The following is a 21057-nucleotide window of genomic DNA, read 5'->3' as shown; positions in this document are numbered from 1 at the left end:
GCTAACAGGCAGGTAGCAGATGAGCGCTCCCAGGTGAGCGGGCAAGAGTCTCTGGACTGGCAGGTGGTCACAGCACGTGACGGCGGAGCCTCTAGGTAGGCTAACAGGCAGGTAGCAGATGAGCGCTCCCAGGTGAGCGGGCAAGAGTCCCTGGACTGGCAGGTGGTCACAGCACGTGACGGCGGAGCCTCCAGGTAGGCTATCAGGCAGGTAGCAGGTGAGCGCTCCCAGGTGAGCGGGCAAGAGTCTCTGGACTGGCAGGTGGTCACAGCACGTGACGGCGGAGCCTCCAGGTAGGCTATCAGGCAGGTAGCAGGTGAGCGCTCCCAGGTGAGCGGGCAAGCTGGTCCATAGACAGACTGACAGGTGTCGGAAGGCAGACCGTCGGACCTCAGGCTAGCAAGCAGGAAAGCGGATGACAGGCAGGAATCAGGCAGCAAACTGGCAGGAGACTGGCAGGTAACTGGCAGGTAACTGGCAACGGGACCTGAGGGCTGAAGCAGAGTAGTGAACAGTGCAACAACATTGCTCGGGCACCTCCATTTTGGAGGAGGTGCCTTATATATGGAGGGATCCTCCGGCCATTGGCCGGGGACTCCTTAGGGCGACGCGCGCGGCCCCTTTAAGAGAGGGGGAGCGCGCGCGCCCTAAGCACAGTGACCGGGGGAGAGCGGGCGCTGCAAGCAGAGCGGGAGGAAGCCGCCGGGCACGGAGCAGAGAGGTGAGGGGAACAGCGTCCCTGCCTAGCAGGAGGCAGGGACGCCGACGCTACATTGGGCAGTGTTCCCTTTCTTTTTCCTCATCCACCTTAGTGGGGCATTGAACTTCCTGCCTAAGAGGTAGTATCTTAGAGTGTCCCACTTGATGACCAAACATTCCTTCTCCACTATGGAGTAATTTTTCTCACAAGATGTCAGCTTCTGGCTTAAATACATTATGGGGTGCTCTTCCCCGCTTACCTCTTGTGACAGGACAGCACCCAACCCTGTATCTGACGCATACATCTGGACCACAAACTCATTCAAGAAATCAGGTGCCACCAGCACTGGCTGTTTACACAGAGCTAGCTTCAGTTCTTGGAAAGCCGTCTCAGCCTCTGGAGACCACTTAGCCATAGCCGACTTTGTCCCTTTAAGGAGGTCTGTCAATGGGGTGGCTATTATGGCGAAGTTAGGGATGAACTGGCGATAGTAGCCCACGATGCCCAGGAACGCTCTGACCTGCTTTTTTGAGAGAGCTTGTGGCAAACCCTGGATTGCGTCAACTTTATTTATTTGGGACTTTATCTTGTCTCTGCCTATGACATAGCTCAAATATTTGGCTTCCTCCATGCCCATGGCACATTTCTTTGGGTTGATGGAAGACCCTGCCTTCTGTAGCGCATCGAATATCGCCTGGACTTTGCTCAGATGGCTTCACCAATCCTGGCTGTAGATCACAATATCATCCAGGTAGGCCGCTGCATACTTCTTGTGGGGAGCTAGGATCCAGTCCATGGCTCTCTTGAAGGTAGCTGGAGCCCCTTGCAACCCAAACTGTATCTTTGTGTACTGAAAACACCCATCTGGTGTTGAAAAAGCTGTCTTCTCCTTGGCCATCTTGGGCCATAGGAATTTGCCAATACCCTTTTGTGAAGTCAAGGGTGGTAATGTACCTGGCCAGCCCTAGCCTTTCGATTAGTTCATCTATCCTGGGCATTGGGTACAAATCAAACTTAAATACCTCATTCAGTTTCCTATAGTTATTACAAATCCGCCATTCTCCATCTGGTTTTGGCACTAAGACTATGGGACTGGACCAGCCACACTTGGACTCTTCAATGACTCCCAGACTCAACATGCGCTTCACCTCTTTAGAGATTACCTCTCGGCAGGCTTCAGGAATCCGATATGGCTTCATGTTCACTCGGACATGAGGCTCCGTAAGCTCCTCATGCTCTATGATCAGCATACACCCTGGTAGATCCGAGAACAGGTCCCTGTTCTGCTGTAGCAACTCTTGGCACTGTTGCTTTTGGGCACATGACAGCGACTCTACCACCTTGACCTCTCCCATGTTGGCTTCAGACTTCGCCACCAAACACGGAGCTTCCACGGGCTCCCTATCTTGCCATGGCTTGATTAGGTTGATGTGGTACACCTGGTAGGGCTTCCTTCTCCCTGGTTGGTGGACTTTATAGTTTACATCGCCAACCTTTTCCACTACTTTAGAGGGGCCCTGCTACTTAGCCAGGAACTTGCTCTCCACCGTAGGTACCAGCACCAGTACTCGATCCCCAGGTTTGAAGTGTCTCACCCTCGATGACCTATTGTACACCCTCGACTGTGCCTCTTGTGCTTTGAGGAGGTGTTCTTTCACAATGGGCATCACCTCTGCAATCCTCTCTTGCATCTGAGCCACATGTTCGATTACACTTCTGTAGGGTGTAGACTCCGCCTCCCAGGTCTCCTTCGCTATGTCCAGGAGTCTGCGGGGGTGTCGGCCATAAAACAGCTCAAAAGAGGAGAATCCAGTAGAGACAGTAGAGACCTGTGGGACTTCTCTGATGGAGAATAGAAGGTATGGCAGTAGACAGTCCCAGTCCCGGCCGTCTTTCTCTACGACCTTCTTCAACATGGCCTTGAAGGTTTTATTAAACCTGTCTACCAAACCATCTGTCTGTGGGTGGTAGACTAAGGTCCTGAGTGGTGTGATTTGCAGAGCCTTGCACAGCTCCCTCATCACCTTTGACATAAATGGAGTCCATTGGTCTGCTAGGATCTCTTTAGGCAACCCCGTCCTGGAAAAGATATGGACCAACTTGCGGGCTATACACTTGGACGAGGAGTTTCATAGTTGTACGGCCTCCAGATACCGTGCAGTATAGTCTACTACCGCCAGGATATACTGATGTCCTCTGGCGGACTTGACCAGGGGTCCCACTAGGTCCATGGTGACGCGATCGAACAGGACATCAATGATAGGCAGTGGCACTAAAGGGCTATGGAAGTGAGCCACCGGGGAGGTCAGCTGGGACAGGACCTACAATAATTCATGATTTCTCGGTGACACCAAGGCCAGTAGAACCTCTGGAGGATCCTTTCCTGGGTTTTTTCTACCCCCAGATGACCACCTAAGACATGTGCATGGGCCATGTCTAACATTCTGCATCTGTACGGCCCTGGCACTAGTAACTGCTCTATTACCTCTCCTCTGAGCTTGGTGACCTGATATAGTAACTCCACATTTACGGCAAAGTACAGATATCGGGTGTCAGCCGCCGGCTCTTAAGCAACACCATTCAGAACAGTGACATTATCAAACTCGCCTTTTAGAGTTAAGTCTCTGAGCTGGGTGGTTTCAAAGTTTCCCCCAGACACCTGCAGCTCAGGTATGTTGGCCTCCAGGGAGGCTGCCTCACCCTCATCCCCAACAAACACACAAAAAGGAAACTCATCGGCTGCGGCCTGCAATGAGGTTTGTTTAGGAGTGACCTTGTTGTTCTCTGAACAAGTCGGCATCTTTCCTTTCTCCCTCAAATCCCAAAACAAGGTAAAGTACAACAGGGTGCAACAGGTCCTCGGCTACGCCCACCTCATGGGACTCGGCACCACAGTTTGTGTCTTTGACCACTCAGGCGACCCCATGGTTACAACGGAAACCAACTTTTTCCCCGGAATCAGCCGATGAGGAATTGTGGCCATCATTATTGCTACCAAACTCCCTGAGTCTAACAGGCCAGTCATTTGCACTCCATTCACTGACACGGGACATGTTTGCGGTCCCTCGCCTGGTTGAGAAACAGCACTGCAGGCAGGATATGCAAAATACGAGCAGCGTCGTCCTGCGCTGCAGTCCATTGGCTTGTTGGTCATGGGGCAATGGCCGGCTATGTGACCTGGGGTGTGACACCTCCAAGAAATTATGACATTGGACGGGGCCTTTGGCAGCAACTCGGACCCCTCCTGGGCTCTAGGATGACCCCCAGATGTGGCTCTAGTGCCCCTCTTTTGGGTGTCCGCCCCCCTTTGGGAATCCCAGTATGGAGATGCTACGACTCCTTGCTTCCCCAAGGAACTCTCTACTGCCTAGTACCTTTCCACCAACCCCACCAAGCCATCAGCATTACGGGGATCTACCTGGGCAAGCCAGGATTGTACCGACCTTGGAAGGGAGTGTATGAACCGGTCCATGACAACTTTCTCCACTATCTGTGCTGGGAAGGAAGATTCAGGTTGCAACCACTTTTGGACCAGGTGTAGGAGGTCGAACAGTTGGGATTGGGGAGGTTTGTAATTGCAATAGGCCCAGTGGTGCACCCGTTGCGCCCTGACAGTCAAAGTCACTCCCAAAATGCGCCAAGATCTCCGTTTTCAATTTGGCGTACCCCTTTGCGTCCTGCAAGGCCAGGTCATAATAGGCCTTCTGCGGCTTCCCTGTTAAATATGGTGCCAGAGCCTCCGCCCACTGCTCCGGAGGCAATTTCTCTCTTTCCGCTACCCTTTCAATATATTACAAATTGTTTTATATTTGCAAGTACCATTGATTTATGCAAAGTTTACTAAAATGACAGCGATCGTTTAAAGCAAAAAAGCTTATTTATTCAGGTGGAAACCGTCAGTAACTAGCGTGCTACAGGGTCATTTATCTTCAGTAAGTCATTGGGGGGTATGTTCACATTGCAGATTCAGATAATTAAGAGAGTTGTTTCATAAGCATAAATGGGTAAAATTGCAAAGTGCAATTTTCTTGTTATTAAAAATCCTCTCCATTCTGAAGAATGTAGGGTTTTTTAATTCTATATCTTTCAGCTTGTTGCCTAAGTTATCAGCCACCTCTGCAGTCTGTAAGCGGGAGCCGATCTCCTAGGCAAAGCGTGAGTGCTTACAAGCTCTTTGCTAAAGAGCTTGTAAGCACTACTTTCAAACTGGCCAGAGTACTGGAGTTTCAGTCTCGCTGTGCTCCTCCGATACGGCAGAGACAAAGCTACCTCTGCTTGCAGAATCAGAGAAGGCACAGTTTGTGCCAGGGGTGCGACAATGACTGTGGTCCGAACTGTCAATCAATCAGGAATGCATTTACCCCTGACAAGTAGGATGTGCTTAACTTCTTTAAGTTGTGGAAATTTACCACCAGATCTACCATTAAAAGAGATGGGTTTGATTGACTGATTGCTTCTGACCGGTCTGTGTGCGGAGCTGTTAGTCAGGGACTGTAGAGGTCTCTCTCTCTCAGTCTCTTTCTCTTGGTCTCTCTATCTCAGTCTCTCTCAGCAAGGGACCACCGGGGATTTCACCGCTACCCCGCCAGACCAGTCCGACCCTGGTGCATGCTATGGTATGCTGATTCACATAGTGCACAGAGGTAAGTGATGATCAACATAATCATGTTGCACTATTTTTTTTTTTGCATAGCAATAAAACTGAGACTCCAACTTTAGCTCAAAATGTGGAACAAAAATGTTAAATTTAGTACATAGGAACGATTAGATCTTGTGGGGCTTCACTTTAATTAAATACGTAATAAATGACTGAGGAATGTTTCAGTTTAGTAGATATATTTGTACTTCTTTCAAATGAATATATAATTGTTACTAAGCATCCTTGTATAGGCTGGTAGGCATTCAGCTTGTGCTCTTGTTTCTGCAGCGTGGGGGCACTGGTGGGCTTATCCATAGCAGCGGTGGTCCTGTTGGCATTTATCATCACTGTTTGCGTTCTCTGCTATCTGTTCATCAGTAACAAGCCGCACAACAAGCTGGATACTGGGCTGAGCCTACAAACGGCAGGTGAGCTGAGAGTTGTTGCATTTCTGGGCTTTGAGCCATCTTGTGTATAGCCTTCATAGCAGAGAGGATACAGAGCTGCAGATCGGTGTTTAGCTCTGTAATGACTCTCCAAGCTTTGGATCCAATGTATGTATAAAATGAATGAAGTAATGAAAAAAAAAAGATATTTAGCAGGCAATGATAAAAAAAAAGCTTTGCAGCAGGTGCAGAAGTACAAAAAATGCTAGAAATTGCATGACAGCAGTTGTATTAATACATTATATACCCATAGAATAGTTCATCAATATCAGATTGGTGGTAGTCCGACATCCGGCACCCCTGACAATTAGCTAACAATGCTTTCATGGCCGCCAAAAGTTCACAGTATATACCACAGCTTCGTACACTGGGCCGTGGCTGTTCTTGGTTGCTGCAGTTCAGCTCCCATCAAAGGGAATAGATCATCGATATACCAGTTCTAGACAACCCCTTCAAGAATATATTTAAGAGCTGCCAAACCACAAGTCAATGTTATTTCTCACTAAATGCCCCATTCTTTAAACTCTGGTCAACCTGTCCCAGTCTATACAGCAAAGCTGAAAAGTGAGCTGCATAAAACAGGAAATGTGAGGCCTATGGAGTGTTTTCCAGTTTTCAGCGTGAAAATTTATGACTTGTTTGACATAAATAGTCACATAAAACATCTAAAAGCACACCAAATGTGTTTAAACCTGATAAAATACATCATTTTTCTCATGGTACATTCCCTTTAAAAAATTAAATACTGCACTCTGCTGTGGTGTAATGGGTGAGGACGTGCTACTCAGTTATGTTATGGTTTACATTTGTGTGGTCGAGGCCATTTCAAAACACAAAAATATGATTTTTTTTTTCCTATTGTCTACATTGTAGGGCCAGACACTTACCCACTGTACATTATTCTGCTGTGTTGATGGATACACTTGATTTTTTTTATATAAAGAATGTCTTAAATAAGCATTTTGTTAGAGCTCACATGATGAGGTGGATTCATGAAGATGCCGATCAGGGTGAACACATGGATGGAGGACGATGGTACAGCAAGTTGGATTTGCCAGATGATACATGACACAGAGAAGACCTGGATAATGGACTATTCTGGATGGCTACCAGACAATCAGAGCAAGACACACTGTAAGCTACTGAGCCAGGAGTATATAGAATGTAGAAACCATAAAAAATGTCTACAATATAAAGTGAAGAGTCTCTATATAGCAGTTCATAATGCTTACAGCACATATTGGGTTAATCATCTGGTCTGTGTAGCAGTAGATGCAGGTTGTAGAATCTAAAGGAGTTTGCACTGATAATTGCAGAAAAATGTGATAAGTCTCTACATAATAGTTTGTAATGCTTACAGCAGACAATAGGTTAAACAGCAGGTCCAAGAAGCAATAGAAGCAGGTTGTAGAACCCACAGGAGTTTGCACAAATAATTGCAGTGTAATGTGATAAGCGTCTAGATAATATTTTGTGATGCTTTCAGCTAATGATGGGTTAAACAGCAGGTCTGACAAGCAGTAGAAGCAGATTGCAGAATCTACAGGAGTTTGCAGAGATGGTAGCAACAGAAGGAACTCGATGGTTGCAAATTCTAAAACAAATGGCAACTGAACACAACACTGACTTTGACAGGTGTGTCTAAGTCAACTTTAAAAGACCTAGAGTGATGAGGTCACCAGTTAATGTTATGAAACCCGACATGGAGCCACACCATAGGGCAGCAGTCTTAGAGGAAGGAAGGAGAGCCAGGCACTAGAGTCAAGAGAGGTGTGTAACACAATTATGGTGCCAGATCATCATTTTGGGCACTGTGTGCATGTAATATTAATATGGTGCAAAAATGAGTTGAGTGACAGGTGTTTGGCAGGTGTGTGTAAGATAATAATAATAATTTTTATTTTTATAGCGCCAACATATTCCGCAGCACTTTACAATTTTATGGGGGGACTTATACAGACAATACAGACGTTACAGACTAAGCATAACTTATAAGCATAAGGAGTGAGGGCCTTGCTTGCAAGCTTACAGTCTATAAGGAAATAGGGGGAGACACAAAAGGTAAAATGTACATACAGTATATTGTATAATACAGCCATAATATGCTAAATAGGGTAAGTACATAACACTACATGAACTGGTCACCAGCCAGTATGTGTACAGTACATACAGAGGCTATTCAGTGCATGGATGGTATGAGCATGATTTTGAAGAAAATTTAAAAATGGGCCAAACTAGTACATTTAGTTAAGTGTGTTGAGGTGATAGGCCAGTCTAAAGAAATGGGTTTTTAGGGCATGCTTAAAACTGTGGGTGTTTGGGAATTAATCGAATTGTCCTGGGTAGTGCATTCCAAAGAATTGTCGCAGCACGCGAGAAATCTTGAAGATGGGAGTGGGAGATTCGGATTATGGAGGATTTTAGTTTTAAGTCATCATTAGCAGAATGGAGGGCACGGGTAGGGTGGTAGAGTGAGACGAGGGAGGAGATGTATGATGGTGCTGAATCGAGAGCTTTGTGGGTAAGTGTGATAAGTTTATATTGAACTCTGTATTGGATGGACAACCAGTGCAATGACTGGCACAGGGAAGAGGCATCGGTGTATCGGTTGGTGAGGAATATGATCCTGGCTGCTGCGTTCATGACGGATTGGAGAGGGGAAAGTTTAAAAGAGGAAGACCGATTAGTAAGGAGTTGCAATAGTCCAGACGAGAGTGAATAAGAGCTACGGTAAGAGTTTTTGCCGAGTCAAAGGTAAGAAAAGTTCTGATTCTAAAGATGTTTTTGAGGTGTAGATGACATGAGCGAGACAGTGAATTGATATGAGGAGTAAGATTGGGAAAGTTGGTAAAGGGCCTGACGAAGTTCAAACTAGCACATGGTATATGTGCCAAGCTTTGTACCAGTCTTAATGTCAGAACCACTGTACAAAGGCATACCTGGGTGAGCTAGCATAGTATATCCCCTGGGCGATGTACACCAAGATTGGGGTATTTAAATACATTGTTAAGGCAGTGAACTAAATCTTTGCCCTGGTAAAAGAAAGTCTGACTACGACTACAGTGTAAGAACTGCATAATCCATAAAATGAGTAATGTCTAAATCAGGTGTAAACCATTACAGAGTAAATACCAAGCTACTTCTGCAGATAATGAGTCAGCCACAAATCCAGGTGCTATACATACAACAAATTATTCAGCCTATGGGCATTCATAATGCGTGAAGTGCTGGACTATATATGGATCCCAATTCCCAAATATCATTTAAGTTGACCTTCATGTTTTATATATTGATTTAGCTGTCACTTATTAAAAAGTGGTTTCTGAAATGCATTGATGGCCTTCCATTAGGATAGGCAATCGATATCTGATTTGTGGGGGGTTGACTCCCAGGACTGCAGCTCTGTTCAGTTCTCTTGAATTGATTGTCAGGGGTTCTGGCACTCAGACACCCTCAGATTAGATATTGATGATGCAGCCTAATGGTAGGATGTCTTCTTTATGTCAATAATACAGTTGCAGCGTTTTAATATTGCAATCTGATAAATCATGAGCATGGTCAAATACACTGTACATCCAAATTGGATACTGTATCTAGCCTGCTCTGCTTTTTATGCTATTACCTCCTAATGACCATGCCATGCCATGACTAGCGAATGTCAGAGGTGTCTCCATTTTTTTATTGACACCAATGTGCACGTGACCCAGCAGGTATCTGTACATGTGAAGCCGCTCACCTCCTGATGGAATGCTGGAATAACCCTTTATGCAGCTGTATATAAGGAAAACATATTATAACTATAGGTCTGTACTCCTAGAAGCCAGCACTTGTTGTACCTACACTTGGTGCAAAACAATTTGTATGACATGGTCCATCAGACATGTCAGTGCTCTGTGGCTGCTGGACAAGATGTCACGGTACTGTTGTAGGATTTCTCTGGGAAAGGAGCTCTTTCCCTATCCCTCACGCTAGGTGCGCCCTATCCCTGTCCCCTGGATTACCCCGGAAGGTGGAGACGTCAGGGTCACGTGCCTTGCTATGCTCCTGACTTACCATTATCTGTTCCCTCTCCCACCTAGACGCTGCGATCTTCTGGCCCCTCTCTGTCCCAGTATCCCTGTGATACAAGAGCTTTGAGAATAGCCTCTTACCTGCTGCATCTGCTGCCCCACTTTTGATTAGCTGGCAAGGCATGACATCATCGATGCAGCATGATGCACATGTGACATTACGTCATGCCGACTAATCAAAAGAAGAGCCACTGATTATCGACGGGTTTGGCCAAAAGTCTAATATGTATGGGCCACTAGCCAACTGAAAAATATGAATTTGAAATTGGAGACATAAACAAATACAGTAAAGACCCCATATACCTCTATGGGAGTTTTTGCATAATATAGAGTAATGCCACCTATTATTGACCCTACAAAGCCCTCCATAAGTATTTAACCCCTTTACAACCCAAGGTGGTTTGCACATTAATGACCAGGCCAATTTTTACAATTCTGACCACTGTCACTTTATGAGGTAATTACTCAGGAACGCTTCAACGGATCCCCCTGATTCTGAAACTGTTTTTTCGTGACATATTGTACTTCATGATTATGGTAAAATTTTTTCGATATCACTTGCGTTTATTTGTGAAAAAACGGAAATTTAGCAAAAATTTTGAAAATTTAGCAATTTTCAAATTTTGAATTTTTATGCCCTTAAATCAGAGAGATATGTCACACAAAATAGTTAATAAATAAGATTTCCCACATGTCTATTTTACATCAATACAATTTTCGAACCAACATTTTTTTTTATTAGGGAGCTATAAGGGTTAAAAGCTGACCAGCGATTTCTCATTTTTCCAACTAAATTTACAAAACCATTTTTTTAGGGACCACATCACATTTGAAGTCACTTTGAGGGGTTTTTATGACAGAAAATACCCAAAAGTGACACCATTCTAAAAACTGCACCCCTCAAGGTGCTCAAAACCACATTCCAGAAGTTTATTAACCCTTCAGGTGCTTCAAAGGAATTTTTGGAATGTGGAAGAAAAAAATTAAGATTTAACTTTTTTCACAAGATGGTTACTTTAGACCCAATTTTTTTCATTTTCGCAGGGGTAACAGGAAAAAATGGACCCCAAAATTTGTTGTGCAATTTCCCCTGAGCACTCAGGTACCCCATACGTGGGGAAAAAACACTGTTTGGGGTAGGGTTCGGAAGGGAAGGAGCGCCATTTGATTTTTTGATCGTAAAATTTGCTTGAATAATTAGCGGACACCATGTTGCATTTGGAGAGCCCCTGGTGTGCCTAAGTTGTGGAAACCCCCCACAAGTGACACCATTTTGGAAACTAGACCCCTCAGGGAACTTATCTAGATGTGTGGTGAACACCTTGAACCCCCAGGTGCTTCACAGAAGTTTAGAAAATTTTGCCGAAAAAATAAAATTTTCACATTTTTCCCACAAAAATGTTTTTCAGCCCCCAATTTTGCATTTTCATAAGGGTAACAGGAGAAATTTTACCATACAGTTTGTTGTGCAATTTCTCCTGAGTAAGCAGATACCCCATAAGTGGGGGAAAACCACTGTTTGGGCACACGGCAGGGCTCGGAAGGGAAGGATCGCCATTTGACTATTTGAATGTAAAAATTTGCTTGAATAATTAGCAGACGCCATGTTGTGTTTGGAGAACCCATGATGTGCCTAACCAGTGGAAACCCCCCCAAGTGACACCATTTTGGAGACTAGATCCTTCAGGGAACTTATCTAGATGTGTGGTAAGCACCTTGAACCCCCAGGTGCTTCACAGAAGTTTAGAACATTGAGCCGTAAAAATACAATTTTCACATTTTTGCAACAAAAATGTTTTTTAGCCTCCAATTTTGTATTTTCATGAGGGTAACAGGAGAAATTGCACCATGCAATTTGTTGTGCAATTCCCCCTGAGCACGCCGATACCCCATATGTGGGGGAAAACCACTGTTTGGGCGCACGGCAGGGCTCAGAAGGGAAGGAGCACCATTTGACTTTTTGAATGTAAAATTTGCTTGAATAATTAGAGGACGCCCTGTTGCGTTTGGAGAGCCCCTGATGTGCCTAAACAGTGGAACCCCCCCAAGTGACACCATTTTGGAAACTAGACCCCTCAGGGAATTTATCTATATGTGTGGTGAGCACCCTGAACCCCCAAGTGCTTTACAGAAGTTTATAACATGGAGCCGTGAAAATAAAAAAATCTAACTTTTTCCACAACAATGATGTTTTAGCCCCAATTTTTTTATTTTCACAAGGGTAAGAGGAGGAAATGGACCCCAAAAACTGTTGTGCAATTTCTCCTGAGTACGCCAATACCCCATATGTGATACAGTGTTTGGGCGCACGGCAGAGTTCAGAAGGGAAGGAGCACTGTGTGACTTTTTGAACTCAAAATTGTCTGGAATTGAGAGCAGATGCCATGTCGCGTTTGGAGAGCACCTGATGTGCCAAAATAGTGGAAGCCTCCCACAAGTGAACCCATTTTGGAAACTACACCCCTCAAGGATTTTATCAAGGGGTAACATTTTGAACCCAGAGGTACGACACAGAATTTGATAACATTAGATCATCATATTGAATAAGTTGTCATTAGTCTTGAGAACAACTGCTTGCTACTAGGGTTGAGCCACCCCCGTAGTGTTCGAGTTCAGTTTGGTTCGTCGAACACCCGTATGTTTGCCGAACTGTTCGTCGAACTGTTCGTCGAACACCGTTAAAACCAATGGCAGGCAAACAAAAACACATAGAAACACATAGAAAACACCTTCAAAGGTGTCCAAAAGCTGACAAACTGCTCAGAAGACACAACTAACACATGGAAAAGTGACAAGTACATATAGTCATGCAAAAAGAAAAGAGGTGGAGGAGTAAAAGGAGGGGGAGACACAGATATAGGCATGTCACGCCCTTCTAAAACCAAAAAAGTGCGAAGCCGACACGGCCAGTCCGTTCCTGCCCGTGCGACCTCCGTGTCGCCGGGTTGGTGCCAGAGCCGCGGTGGACCCTGACGGCCAGCCCCCCTCTCCCAATACTGGTGCCTGTCCGCTGGTGGGTCGAGCAAGCCCCCCTGCGGTGGAGGCAGCTCTAATCTTTTTAATTTAAATTGTATCTCTAATTTGAATGAATACACTTTAAATCCTTTTACAATGATCTACTTAAGGTCAAGTCTCATGCCAGCAGCCGCGGTAATTCCAGCTCCAGTAGCGTCCAGTAAAGCTGCTGCAGTTAAAAAGCTTTTATAAGGATCGAGCTTGGCGGTCCACCGCAAGGCGTCCTACCACCAGTCCCAGCCCCTGTGCCTTGGGGTGCCTCCCCGATGCTCTTCACTGAGTGTCCCGGGGGCCCGAACCATTTCCTTTGAAAAAATTAAGTGTCCAAACTACAGGTGGTGTAGCTTGCTTAACAGCTGGGATAATCCGCTGACTAGCAGACACTGCTACTAGGCACAAAGTATTTCCTGGGCTAGATGCAGTTAAAAATTTGTAATTAGATACTCTCATTGGATGCTGAGAAAGCATTCCATAGAGTCTCCTGGCACGCCATATATTATTCTCTTAAAAAGCTTGGGGTAGGGGTCTAGGGGACCCTTTTATAGCCAAAATCACGGCCCTGTATCGCAATACGTCACCTAGGCTGAAGAATAATGGAACATTTTCATCACCTTTTATAATCACCAATGGGACAAGGCAGGGATGTCCTCTGTCCCCTCTCTTATACATCCTAGTGACGGAGCACCTGCTCTCTTCAATTCGCCATAACCCCAATATTAGGTGGATTGAGGTGGGAGGCACCGAGTACAAGTGCTCTGCATTTGCTGATGATGTCCTAGTATATATCACTCAATCACATATATCCATCCCTGCTGTTATGGCTGAAATAGATCACTTTGTTACATGGTCAAATTTTAAAATCAATGCAGCGAAGTCTGAGGCCCTCAATGTCTCCCTCCCCAAATCCATACAGGATTCCATCCAGTCCAACTTTCCCTTTGCCTGGCCCTCACAGGGTATCAAATACTTAGGAATTCTTATTCATAGAGACCTCTCCCATCTATGTTATCTTAATTTTGGGCCCTTTATTGAACAACTCCATACAGACCACGGTTGGCAAGCTAGAACTGTAAGATTCACTACGTGAACCACTGGTGTTTTGTGGAAAAGCACATGTACACTGTGTTCCAAATTATTATGCAAAAAGTGTTTAGGAGTGATAAGGTAAGAATTTTTTTGTTTGTCAGTTAAACTCATTGATGGTGATGTGTGTCAGGGCTCTTTATATCACTGTAAGCAATTGCAGACACCTGTGCTAATTAGTTTGGCAGGTGTGTCCAATGAAAGGCAAGACTACTTAAGAAGGCTGTCCCACATTATTAAGCAGCCTACATTTTCTGCCAAAATGGGAAAGAAAAAGGATGTGTCGGCTGCTGAGAAGCAACAAATTGTGGAGTGTTTAGGTCAAGGCATGACTACAATCAACATTGCCAAGACACTTCATCCTGATCATCGCACAATCAAGAAGTATGTAGCTGATTCACAGTACACACGTGTGAGTGCTGATAAGGGCAAATTGAGGACTCTTTCCTACAGGCAATTACGTCAGGTTAAAAGAGCAGCGGCAAAAAAGCCTTGTCATAGCAGCAGACAAGTTTTTGAAGCTTCTGGTGCCTCCAACGTCCCCCGAACAACAAGATGCAGGGTCCTTCAGAGGTTTGCAGCTGTGCGTAAGCCATCCTGTCGACCTCCTCTATCCACTGTACACAAGCAGTGGGCCAAACAATACATGAAGACTGACTTCAAAACTGTTTTGTTCACCGATGAGTGCCGTGCAACGCTCAATGGTCCAGATGGATGGAGTGGAGGATGGCTGGTTGATGGACACCCCATGCAAACACGGCTACGGTGCCAACAATGAGGAGGTGGAGTAATGTTTTGGGCTGGAATCATGGGGAGAGAGATTGTCGGCCCCTTTAGGATCCCTGATGGGGTAAAGATGAACTCCATAATGTATGTGGAGTTTCTCAAACAGCACTTCCTGCCATGGTTCAAGAAGAAGAACCGTGTATTCCGCAGCAAGATCATTTTCATGCATGATAATGCACCGTCTCATGCTGCACATAACACATCTGCATCTCTGGCTGATATGGGCATAAAAGGGGACAAACTTATGGTGTGACCCCCATGCTCCCCTGACCTCAACCCCATTGAGAACCTCTGGAGTATCATCAAAAGGAGTGTCTATGATGGCAGGAGGCAGTTCACACCTAAGCAACAGCTCTGGGAAGGTATTCTGTCCTCATGCAAAACAATTGACCATCCAAAACCTGACAAATTCAATAGACGAGAGAGTTCAGAAGCTCCTTTCGAACAAGGGGTCCTATGTGCAAATGTAACATCACCTAGAATAAAGTTTTGAGTTGAAAACTGTTTGATTTCAGTTTCTAATAACCTGCTAATGCTTATAATTTCAAAAATGACCATTTTTTTGTTCTTTATTAAAATGAAAAGGTTGATCGAAGAGTGTGGGGATCTAAGAGTGTGGCAACCCAGTAGTCAGGATTATTTCGAATTCTGGCAATCTGAGGGTCATGTTGCAGGTAGTGCAGCAAGAAGGCACTCATGTGTCTTGCGCATCTAGGAGCCCCAAAATTATTTTCTGGGCTAGATGCAGCTAAAAATTATTCTTAATTTGAAAGCTGGTGGAGCTTAGTATAGATGGCCTAATAGAATCAGTACTGCAAACTGCTACAAGGCCCAAATTATTTTCCAGCCAAGATACAGATAAACATGATTAGTCATTTTAAATCTGGGGCTGGTGGAGTTTAGTATAGATGGCTTAATAGAATCAGTACTGCACATTGCTACAAGGCCCAAATTATTTTCCAGCCAAGATACAGATAAACATGATTAGTAATTTGAAAGCTTAAAACGGTTGGTGAGGTGATTTTAACAAATCATCAAGCTTTTACTCTCCCCAGGATGACACAGGGGTAGAAAAGTCATTTCGGATCCATGATTTGTTCATCTTTATGAACGTGAGTCTGTCTATATTATCAGTGGAGAGCCGCGTGCGCTTATCTGTTAGCACACCACCAGCAGCGCTGAACACACGTTCAGACAGAATGCTGGCTGCGGGGCATGACAAGATCTCCAAGGCGTAAGTGGCGAGCTCTGGCCATTTATCCAGATTGGAAGCCCAAAAAGAGCAAGGGTCCAGTGACACAGTCATGGCTTCAATGTTTACTTGGAGATACTCCTGTACCATCGTCTCTAGGCGTTGACTATGTGTCAGACTTCTTGTCTCCTGTGGCATTGCAAAGGATGGGCTAAAAAAGTGATGAAATGATTCCGCAAAATTGATGTTACCAGCAGATACTTTGTTTTTGTTACATTTTGAGTGCTGAACACTTGACGGTCCCACGGTTGGCAAGTTGGAACTGTTTGATTCACTACGTGCACCACTAGTGTTTTGTGGAAAAGCACATGTAAGATTCTGCAACAGTCTCTGCTGATACTCCTGCATGCGTGCATCTCTTTCTATGGCAGGAATAATTTCTGCAAATTTACTTTTGTACCGGGGATCTAACAGTGTGGCAACCCAGTAGTCAGGATTATTTCTAATTCTCACAATTCGTGGGTCATGTTGCAGGTAGTGCAGCAAGAAGGCACTCATGTGTCTTGCGCATCCAGGAGCACCAAGTCCCTGTTGTGTTGGTGGCGAGGTAACAATCATGCTTCCTTCCTCTGCCCTCTCCCCCCAACCTCGCACAACAGAAATGTGATCAAGGTCTCCCTCATCTGATGAGTCTTCCATCAGTTCGTCCTCCACTTCTTCCTGGGCTCCTGCACCTTCCTCACTAGCTTGGCTGCTACCATGCGCCCTGGTAAAACCATCTCCCCCACCCTCACATGCCTGCCGCCTTGGTGCTGCCGACCATCTGGACCTTGCAGATGTTAGCCCTTCCGCATACAACTCCTCCTCCTTCTAATGCACACGCCCGGACTGACTGGCGTGTGCGTGTTTAGTGTTTCCACTGTGCCATGAACCGGAGAGTGCCTGGAGGGGCGTAACTAAGTATCTGCTCGATCCGACCAAGGTCGCACGACGGCATACGACGCCAGTGCACCAGGGAGGAACCGAGCAGAGGGACCAGGGTCTACTCCAGGTCAGACTCCGGACACGGCTGTTGACCCACACCGGGGAATACAGGAACAGGCAGGCTAGAGCGCAGGCTGGGTAGGGTCCAGTACAGACTGGGAGATGAGTTCAGAGCCGCAGATGTGGTAATCAAACAGAGTAAAGCGAAACCGCAGGTGCGGTAGACAAGGCTGAGCAGAGCGAAACCGCAGACGCGGTAGACAGGGCTGAGCAGAGCGAAACCGCAGACGCGGTGGACAAAGCTGAGCAGAGCAAAACCGCAGACGAGGTAGACAAGGCTGAGCAGAGCAGAACCGCAGACGCGGTAGACAAGGCTGAGCAAAGCAAAACCGCAGACGCGGTGGACAAGGCTGAGCAGAGCAAAACCGCAGATGCGGTGGACAAGGCTGAGCAGAGCAAAACCGCAGACGCGGTGGACAAGGCTGAGCAGAGCGAAACCGCAGACGCGGTGGACAAGGCTGAGCAAAGCAAAACCGCAGACGCGGTGGACAAGGCTGAGCAGAGCAAAACCACAGACACGGTAGACAAGGCTGAGCAGAGCAAAACCGCAGACGCGGTGGACAGGGCTGAGCAAAGCGAAACTGCAGACGCGGTGGACAGGGCAGAGCAGAGCGAAACCGCAGATGCGGTGGACAAGGCTGAGCAGAGCGAAACCGCAGACGCGCTGGACAGGGCTGAGCAAAATCGCCGAAGAGGTAAACAAAGACAAAGCAAAGGGGACAGAGCTCTGTTCACACGGAACAGACTGGAAAAGAAAGGCAGAACCAGATACACACAAGGTACTTGCAAAGAAGTAGCGAAAGGACTCCAACTCACAAAGGGAAGTACAATGACAACAAGTAGAAGTTAGGTGCAGGTTCAGACTCTACAGAAAAAGGGAGCAAACGGACATAAAGACAAAACAGGTAAGAAGCTAGGAGACAGTTCAGACAAGAACAGTTACTGCAACAAAATGTAAGAACGAGCCTAGGTAAAGCCAAGTGCTGGTTCAGACACTGCAGAAAAAGGGAACAAATGGACATAAAGACAAAACAGGTAAGAAGCTAGGAGACAGTTCAGACAAGAATAGTTACTGCAACAAAATGCAGGAACGAGCCTAGGTAAAGCCAAGTGCTGGTTCAGACACTGCAGAAAAAGGAACAAACGGACATAAAGACAAAACAGGTAGGAAGCTAGGAGACAGTTCAGACAGGAACTGTACTGCAACAAATACAGGAGCGAGTCTGGGTATGCGGCCCCCAGAGGGCGAGACGAACAGGCTAGGAGCATGTTCAGACAGGCCTGGAAATACAGCCTCCAGGAAGGCAGACAGACAGCTGGCTAGAGTACACAGACAGGACACAGTTCAGACACGGGAACTGATACCGCAAGGCAGGAAACATAGACAGGACCTGGCACATCAGTGACAAGAAGCCAACTGACAGAACAAGATGCTCAGGCATGGATTCCAAGGAGGAGCTGGGTTAAATACCAGGTGACAGACAGCAATAGGCTGAGGACGCATCAGGGGAGTGTCAGCAGCAGCTATAAGAAGCTGGAAGTTCAGTGGGCGTCACCCTAAACAGCAAGAGCAAAGCAAAGCAGACAACATGGAAAGAAGCCAGAGTGGCAGTCTGGACTGGAGATCAAGTGCGCGCTCTTGCACAGTGGGAGATGGACCACTATGCAAGGACGCCGCCATGTATGTTACAGTATCCCCCCCCTTACGCCCCCTCTTCTGCAGGCCTGCCAGAATCTTCCGCAGGGAATTTGAGGACCAATCCTTCTCCTCAAGGAGATTACTTCTTCTGTCCACAGGAAGAAACAAAACTGGTCTCATCTGGGTAGCTAGGATGCTGACTCCTATCCAGCCATCCTCAGCACCAGACGAAACGGATGGAGTACCAGGAACAGCACACAAGGAAGTCTCTCTCCACCTATTATCAGGTAGCACCCCAGAGGGTTCAGGAGACAACTGGAAGTCCTCCGCCGGGTTGGAGGGGTGCAGAGACTCGGAGGTAACCTCTGCTTCGGGGTACATCTTGTCAAGCTCACAGGATGAAATGGGCGAGGTATCAGGTACAAGGTGTAGAAAAGTCACTGTCCCTTTGTTATCTGGTGGTACCCCGGAGGATTCAGGAAACAACTGGAGGTCCTCCGCCAGGTCGGAGGAATGCAGAGACTCAGGGATAACCTCTGCTTCGGAGTACACAAGGTCGGACTCACTGGACGAAGCGGGCGAGGCATCAGGTACAGAGTATAGGAAAGTCTCTGTCCATTCGCTACCAGGTAGCACCCCGAAGAGTTCAGGAGACAACTGGAGGTCCTCCGCCTGGTCGGAGGGGTGTAGAGACTCAGGGGTAACCTCTGCTTCGGAGTACACTAGATCGGACTCACTGGACGAAGCGAGCGAGGTATCAGGTGCAGAGTATAGGAAAGTCTCTGTCCATTCGCTACCAGGTAGCGCCCCGAAGGGTTCAGGAGACAACTGGAGGTCCTCCGCCTGCTCGGAGGGGTGTAGAGACTCGGGGGTAACCTCTGCTTCGGAGTACACTAGGTCGGACTCACTGGACGAAACGGGCGAGGTATTAGATACCGGGTGCAGGAAGTCCTCCTGTGTGGATTCTGGGTGGGCAGCAGTCTCTTCGGGCAGAACAACTGGTGCGCTACCCATGCACATTACCCGTCGGGGCTGATCCGTGATACTGGGAAGTGAAGCTTCAGAAGGGACTTCAAGGTTGGGGTCAGGAGGTCTTTGGGAGGACAGACCCTGGCGTGACGGCTTGCCTCTACGCCTAGCACGTCTGGACTGCCTCTTGAGGTTGGGAGAAGTATTCCAGAGAGCGTAGTCATCCTGTGTGGATTCTGGGTGGGCAGTAGTCTCATCGGGCTGGAGGACTAGTGCGCTACCCACACTCATTACCCATCGGGGCTGCTCCGGGATATTGGGAAGTGAAGCTTCAACAGGAGCCTCCGGGTTAGGGTCATCGAAGACCATTAGAAAGGCCACCAGGAAGGCCATTATGTCCAGGACGATAGGATCCTGTGCATCCCATAGGGGGGTGATCCACTTCAAGGCATCACCCGCTAGGTAAGACATCATGAATCCCACCTTAACCCGATTGGTGGGAAAACAAAGAGGGTAGAACTTGAAGTGTAGCATGCATTGCTCCACAAATGCACGACTTAGTCTTGGATCCCCATAGTACCGTGGCGGATCCGTAGGAACGAGTGAAGAAAGCTCCATCTGGACGGGTGCGTAATTCGCCTGGAACTCAGCTTGTAGCAAAAAAAAAAAATAAAAAAAAATTTCTTCCAGATGCAAGTATTCGCTGAAAAAGGTCTCAGAGGGCGATGGCCGTGGGGCTCAACGGGAACCATGGCCTGAGCATGCTGTAATGCACACGCCCGGACTGACTGGCGTGTGCGTGTTTAGTGGTTCCACTGTGCCATGAACCGGAGAGTGCCTGGAGGGGCGTAACTAAGTATCTGCTCGATCCAACCAAGGTCGCACGACAGCATACGACGCCAGTGCACCAGGGAGGAACCGAGCAGAGGGACCAGGGTCTACTCCAGGTCAGACTCCGGACACGGCTGTTGACCCACACCGGGGAATACAGGAACAGGCAGGCTAGAGCGCAGGCTGGGTAGGGTCCAGTACAGACTGGGAGACGAGTTCAGAGCCGCAGATGCGGTAATCAAACAGAGTAAAGCGAAACCGCAGGTGCGGTAGACAAGGCTGAGCAGAGCGAAACCGCAGACGCGGTAGACAGGGCTGAGCAGAGCAAAAAAACAGACGCGGTGGACAAAGCTGAGCAGAGCAAAACCGCAGACGCGGTAGACAAGGCTGAGCAGAGCAGAACTGCAGACTCGGTAGACAAGGCTGAGCAGAGCGAAACCGCAGACGCAGTAGACAAAGCTGAGCAGAGCGAAACCGTAGACGCGGTAGACAAAGCTGAGCAGAGCGAAACCGCAGACGCGGTAGACAAGGCTGAGCAGAGCAAAACCGCAGACGCGGTAGACAAGGCTGAGCAGAGCAGAACTGCAGACGCGGTAGACAAGGCTGAGCAGAGCGAAACCGCAGACACGGTAGACAAAGCTGA

General features: G+C 47.1%; 1 protein-coding gene across 1 annotated transcript in view; it reads left to right on the top strand.

Annotated features, from left to right (window-relative positions):
- Positions 1 to 21057, top strand: part of SHISAL2A (shisa like 2A) — a 142818-nt gene that overhangs the window by 32147 nt on the left and 89614 nt on the right. The window contains exon 2 of the mRNA XM_073642632.1: positions 5628 to 5767. Within this exon, the coding sequence (XP_073498733.1) occupies positions 5628 to 5767 (140 nt within the window). The remainder of the gene's footprint in view (positions 1 to 5627; positions 5768 to 21057) is intronic.

The sequence above is a fragment of the Phyllobates terribilis genome, unplaced genomic scaffold, assembly GCF_046119375.1.
Source record: "Phyllobates terribilis strain yellow unplaced genomic scaffold, ASM4611937v1 Scaffold_8__6_contigs__length_399053987, whole genome shotgun sequence".
Classification (NCBI taxonomy): Eukaryota; Metazoa; Chordata; class Amphibia; order Anura; family Dendrobatidae; genus Phyllobates; species Phyllobates terribilis.
The sequence above is the reverse complement of the archived record's forward strand: the minus strand, read 5'-3'. Positions and strand labels throughout refer to the sequence as shown.